The sequence below is a fragment of the Scyliorhinus canicula genome, chromosome 2, assembly GCF_902713615.1.
Source record: "Scyliorhinus canicula chromosome 2, sScyCan1.1, whole genome shotgun sequence".
NCBI lineage: Eukaryota > Metazoa > Chordata > Chondrichthyes > Carcharhiniformes > Scyliorhinidae > Scyliorhinus > Scyliorhinus canicula.
The window spans coordinates 143,885,042-143,891,758 of NC_052147.1; the positions used below are offsets into that span (position 1 = coordinate 143,885,042).

At 48.2% G+C, this 6,717-nt stretch overlaps 1 protein-coding gene across 1 annotated transcript; it reads right to left on the bottom strand.

Annotated features, from left to right (window-relative positions):
- Window positions 1-2,602: 2,602 nt before the first annotated feature.
- Window positions 2,603-5,764, bottom strand: LOC119958868 (frizzled-5-like). The gene has a single exon (XM_038787382.1). It carries the CDS (start codon window positions 4,911-4,913, stop codon window positions 3,174-3,176), a length of 1,740 nt encoding a protein of 579 aa, XP_038643310.1. The 5' UTR covers window positions 4,914-5,764; the 3' UTR covers window positions 2,603-3,173.
- Window positions 5,765-6,717: the final 953 nt, after the last annotated feature.

A 6,717-nucleotide genomic window follows, 5' to 3' on the forward strand; every position in this document is an offset into this window, starting at 1 on the left:
CGAACCTGGGACCTCGGCACCGTGATGCAGCAGTGCTAACCACTGCGCCACCGTGCTGCCATTTATTCACTCTTATAAAACACTTCCTAACTTTAGAAACTGCTAGAACAATGCATTCATACAGTGCCTTTCATGGCTTCAGAAAGTGATTTACAGCAAATGAAGTATTTCTTTTTGAAGTGCAATCACTGTTGTAATGTAACATGGCAGCCAATTTGTGCACAGCAAGCTCCCATAAACAATTGATGAGGATCTGTTTTACTGATGCTGGCTAAGGGGTAAATGTTGAAATTGGACTCGAAGGGGAAAAACTTTCCGAGCTATGGGCAAAGAGTAGAGGGGGTGAGACAAAATGGAAAACTCAAACAGCCAGCAGAGTTACGATGGAGTGAGCTTGTGCTGTATAATTCTAATAACTCTCGGGCAGTCAGACAGTGACACAGGAACCCTGAAATTATGCACTGGAGATACAAATGTTTGATTTGGCTGAAATGTGAAACCTGCTGTTTTGGTCACGACCTTAATCTAACCGATTTCTTGCTTCCTTGTCTCTGTACGGGCACAAAACATTACTAACATTTTCCAGTTTTGATCAAATATCTTCGATCTGAGAGGTTAATGCTGTTTCACTCTTGCCCAATGTTGTCTGACCTGCTGAGCATTTTCTGTTTTTAGCCTGGAATTCCAGCATCCACAGGATTTTGCTTTTGCACTATTCTAAAGCATTACTGCCAATGTTAAGTATTTGTACAATAGCGTGTCATGATTTAATTTCAGGGCTCCCTATCGCTTGTCTCTTCACTATTTTTTGTAACAGGCGTGAGGATGAAGGAACAGAATGAAAACTAAATTAGCAGCAATGCTGCAATAATCCTTAAAACTGGGCAAGAGAGACCCAGGCTGCTCCTGGTCTCTACCCTCCCACTGATGCTATGCAGTGACTTGCATTTAGATAGCACCTTTAACAGAGTAAAACACTCTACGGTGCTTCATTGGACCATAGGCAGATACACATTTAACACATTGAGATGTATGGTTAAGAAGCATGGGTTTTAAGGACCATCTAAATGGAGGAGACAAAACCGTTTCGGGACAGAATTGCAGAGCTTAGAGCCAAGACAGGTAAAGACATGGCCATCAATTTGGAGATGTGAAAATCAGGAGACCAAAGATGGAGGAGCCCTGAAATCTTGGAGGGTTGTAGGGATGGAGGAGGCTACAGAGATAGGGGTGACCGTGAAGGGGTTCATGCACAAAGAGGAGAACCTTAAATCTGAGGTATCACTGGACAAGGAGCCTCTGGAGGTCAGCGAGCACAGGGAATCTGCAGGTCTACAACCGAGGGGTATTAGTCTTATTCTCCCACCTGTTACATACTTAACACTTGGAACTTTCTCCATCAGGGGTACAATGAACATATTTCAGCTACCCCAGTTGGGCCCAGCTAGTCTATGAGGTCAACAAACAAAAAGGACAAACCTTGATGTGTTATGGTGTGGAGAGCTCAGTATCAACCACCCACTGGAGGAGGGTTGGGTTTCCCACTGATCAAAGTCCAATAATTCCAGATGGAACCAAGTAATCACATTAAACCTGACAGTACAGCTTCCAAAACCCACAAGCTTCTTAAGGACACCAAGGAGGCAAAGAGAGATGCAGTAACTCTCTCTCTCTCTCTGTTCATTATGACTCCAACTGTAATTCACACAGCTTTCAATATCGGGGACACGTCTGCCATTAATTAGCACCACCCCACTCTGAACTCCCTCTCTAACTCTGAATTCAGCTATTACAGAACAGGAGCCCAGCTCATCCTGATACACTATAAAGACTGCATTAGTGATGCCTTCGCAGCTAAACAGTCCAAAGATACTGGTTGTCTGGATTCAGACATCACCCACTAAAGCCGGACATCGACGGCAATGCCTTCAAGTAGAACAGTCTGCAAATGCAGACTGCCTAGGTTCAAACATTATCCACATTAATCTGGAGGCTGACATCTCTCCCCAAATCAGGGCCAACACTGTTTTAAAAAATGATTAAGTAGAAAAGTCCAATACGGTTCCTGTCTAAATCATAATTTAAGGGATTGGGAGCTTTCTGCAGCTGCACAAAAACATTTAGTAGCTTGAATTTATTAAGGGCAAAAAATAAAATCAGCTATCAATTTACTTTAACAGACTTGAATCATATTAGTTTGGGTACAATGGGAAATGCAGCATTGTGGAAGGTGCTGAATGTAGCCTTGTCTTTGGGGAGGTGAAAAAACGCCTGCTAGCGGCAAGGGTCTGTCGTACAGCAGAAGAGCAAATTATTCTAGCTAACCAGCATGTAATCTTAACAACACTGTGTTAACATTTGAATTAAGGAGACAATGTGGTGCTGGGCAATCCAGGACACCAAGACAACAGGAAAAGAGAAAGTAGCAGTAACACAGCGACAGGGAGAATACAGTGTTTCTTAAATGCTCCGTTATTATAGAATTTGCACTGCAGAAGGAGGCCATTCGGCCCATCAAGTCTGCACCGGCCCTTGGAAAGAGCACCCTACTTAAGCCCACACTTCCACCCTATCCCTGTAAACCCAGTAACGCAACCTAACCTTTTGGACACTAAGGGGCAATTTATCATGGCCAATCCACCTAACCTGCACCTCACTGGGAGGAAACCGGAGCATCCTGAGGAAACCCACGCAGACACGTTTATTGTTTATTATTATTTTGTTGTGCCTTCTCCCACCTTCTGTTTAATGAGTGTGGCCCAGGATTTCAAAAATGAGAACCAAAAGGAACCTTCCCAATCAAACCAGCCGTAGCAAAACTAAAATGTAACTATTGCGGCAAGCGTGCCTCTTTTTACTGGTAGTTGTGCTAAACGTTCAGTCCACTTGCTGACAGCTCCCTGTGGTTTGAAATGGACCAGGTTCTGGTCACTCCTGGCAGATGGTAGACCACAGCAACCCCTTTTCAAACAAGTTGTGAGTACGTGACTGATTCCACTAAGATGTACTCACCACAAATAGTTCATCGTACAATGATTAAAATCCACATGTTGACAGTGTAAAAGACTCTTGATAAGAGGTAAAATTACCTCAGTGTACTTTTTCATTATATATATATAATATCTATCTACAATATATATATATGTGTGCATAAACTCTTTCACCAAAGAGCTTTAAACATGTGACAGTGGTACTTGTTTGTGGTAGGAGACAGAGCTTGCGCCCCCTGTCCTTGCCGTCAGAGCAGTACTGGCTTCGCTGTACATGGCTTCATTGGCCAGCTTCCTCTCTCGGCAGCATCTGCTGCTAAACTGTTTCCAGGACTCCAAAGTCTTCCCAGACCAGATCCAAACTCCAGAAGTGATCCCCACCACCAGGCACATGAAGTACTTCAGCATGAAAATGGCATATTCGGGCCTGGGGTAGTCCTGGCCCCCGGGACAGGAGCAGCTGAGGGCTCGCTCCCAACGGTCCCTGTAGTGCTGCTCGTAGATGAAGCAGGCCACCACGATGGTGGCGGGTACAGTGTAGAGCACCGTGAAGATACCAATTCTGATCATCAGCTTTTCTAGCTTGTCTGTCTTGGTGCCCCCCTGCTTGATGACGCTTCTTATCCGGAACAGGGAGACAAAACCAGCCAGGAGAAACATGGTCCCCGTGAAGAGGTAAACCACCAAAGGGGCCAGGACGAATCCTCGCAGGTTGTCTAGGTTCTGGTTCCCTACATAGCAGATGCCAGCCACTGGGTCACCATCCACGGAGCTCAGAGCCAACACAGCGATGGACTTGATGCTGGGAATCAGCCAGGCTGCCATGTGGAAATACTGGGAATAACCAGCTATGGCCTCATTGCCCCACTTCATGCCCGCTGCAAGGAACCAAGTAAAAGACAGGATGACCCACCAGATGGAGCTAGCCATTCCAAAGAAATAGATCAACAGGAAGACCACCGTGCAGAGGGCAGGGCCTGTGGTCTCATACTGGATGTGGTTATACTCCTTGTTGCAAGCCACGTTGGCATGGCCCGCGATCAGTCTGACGATGTAGCCAATGGACACAAAGAGGTAGCAGGCGGAGAGGAAGATGATGGGACGCTCGGGGTACTTGAACCTCTCCATGTCAATCAGGAAGGTGGAGACGGTGGTAAAAGTGGAGATAAAGCACAGGATGCACCACAAGCCGATCCAGAAGGTGGCAAAAGTCCTCTCGTCCTCGCTAAAGTGGGGCTCATAGCACGGGATGGCACAGTTGGGCACCTGGCCTGTCTTGATCTTGTTGTAGAGTGGGTGACTCTCTTTGGAGATGGGGATCAGGGGTTCCTTGCACCAACATTTCCCATAGCATTCCATGGGTTGGGCAGGCTGCTTCCCAGGATGGGGCCACGAAGGCCTCAGATTCTTGTTGGAGCTCTTGGATGCAATGGTGGGCTTCAGAAATGGGGGCGAGAGGGTGGTGACTTCGCTCCTGTTGTAATCCATGCACAGGTTGTAGGGGTCCCCGAGCACAGGCAGTTTGTCGCAGTTCATCCGCTCTGGCCAAGCGAAGCCATACTGCCTCATCAGAGGGGAGCAGCCGGACTTGGCCCTCTCGCAGACGGACCTGCAAGGCGGCAGAGGTTTCTTGTAGTCCACCAGGCATATGGGGGTGTAGACACTGCACAGGAAGAAGCGGAGGTCCGGGGAGCACTGGATCTCCACCAGCGGCCAGAACTGGTGGACCTCGAGCCCCGCCTCATCCTGGCTGTCGTGGTTGAACTGATTGGGCATGTAGGTGAGATTGTAGCCGATCCCTCGGCACATGGGAACCGTGATCTCCTGGCAAACCATCGCCTTGGAGGCGCAGAGAGCGACCCCAGCCAGTCCCACGAGGCTGAAATACAACTTGACCAGAGACAAGCAATGCACTGGGGACATGGTCTCCGGAGTTGCCCCTTGTAGGGGGGGGGGGGGTCCAATCTGACTTGTCCTCCAACCTTTCGCCCGGGGGTCCTTCACAGCAACATTTAGTGATCCTCCCCTCCCCAGACCTTGGTTAAACACACCCGCACCTGATGGCTTCTTCAAACTTAAAATGCTGGATTTCAGAAGCAGCGAACGAAAACGCAGGTGAAATGTCGATTTCAAGTCAATTTCGTTTCGAAAACCAGGCAAATATTTACAAACGAGCGATAAAACATTTCCAATTATTCTTATTATAATCTGATATCTTATTTGCGTTCCTCCTCGATGTTCCCACGTTTCTCCGACCAATTGTTTCTTTTTTTAAAACTGCAAACTTCGGTTATTTTAAAATATAAACTTTTATTTTCAAAGTATCTGTGCGCTCTATGGCTCCGATGCTTCAGTCCACTCCCGTTCTCTCTCTGCTTTAGGTGAAATCGCCGGCACAACAGAAGCACTTGTTCAGGTATAAACTTTTGGGATCTTCCAAGTGTTACTTCTTCCAAAGTAGTTCTCCAGCTGTGTGTTGGGGAGCTTTACCGAACTTCTCGATTCCCCGCGGAATCTCTTTTCCCCCCGCGATCACAGGCTATACAGCCACAGTTCCAAGCCCAGGTAAACTCTGCATCTCTCGTCTCCAAACAGCGGTGGGCGTTTATCCCCTGCGCTCCTTCCTCCCGCACTTTCTTTTCCCTCTCTTCCAGCTTTTCTTCCCCTCTCCGGGAGCACCGCTGGCCAGACTCTCGTTGCCGTTTGGGCCCGGCTCCAGCTCCTTTTCAGCTCCACGGGGCACCTAAGCGCTGCGCTCCGCTTGGCGGCTCCGCTATCAGATCGCTACTTTTGTCTCAAACACAATTGTAGCCCAAAGGTGGAGCTTTGGCCCATCTGCCAATCACCCGCTCCCGCCCCGCCCCCTCCCCCAATCGGAGGCCCCGCTGCGCAGGAACCCCGCTTCCTATTGTCTTTTCCCACCTATCAGGAGCCGCGGGCCGGCCGTGCTGCCCATTCATAAGCTGGGGAGAGTCAGAAAGCCACGCCCCTCATGGAGTGCCGACCAATTACTCAGCCCCGGCTGCCTCCCTGACCCCGCCCACCTCCCCATGCACCAATCAAATGTCCAAACATAGACCAAGCCCCTCATTATTCTCTGCGCCAATCATTAAAAGGTACGAAAGCTCTCTGTCTGAAAGTATCAATAGTTTGTTTTACAATCTTAAAATCACACACCTGTTAGGCTGTGTGAGTCTGAAGGTAACTTTAAAAGTTGTACAGCAGCAGTAAGACTCCTCTCCTCTTCCCCCCCCCTACTCTCCAGTTTTCACCATGTCCTTTTAAAGGAACATTCTACTTCAATTCACACCAAAGGAAATAACTCCACCAGCGTATTGGATGCCAGAGTGACAGACAAGGGTGAGCGAAGTTTCTGTCGCTGCTCTGGCACAGGTTTTAAGCGTGCTGTCTGGAAACGCTGAAACCCTAAACCGGACATCGGTAGTCTGGGTTTTTTAAATAGAAGTCTGCGTCTTTTCCCTTCACTAACCTTGCGAGACGACTGGCTGTTAGACGCTTCCCACAGCGTCCAGTGAATTTTCGTCATCCGCAAAGCAAACCTCAGTTTCAAAGCCCTTTTCCTGGCTGCCCACTCCACCATCAGCACCCAGCCCTGTACTACTCAGGTGAATTCGGCGCCCACCACTGATATAGTCTGTTTTAACCTGTTCACAACAAAATGCTCCTTGTTGGGTGGGCAGTGCAACTGTACTGTTGGAACTAAAAA

Excerpts from the sequence above, each read along its gene's own strand:
- LOC119958868 (XM_038787382.1), bottom strand. The coding sequence starts at position 4,913 with ATGTCCCCAGTGCATTGCTTGTCTCTGGTCAAGTTGTATTTCAGCCTC.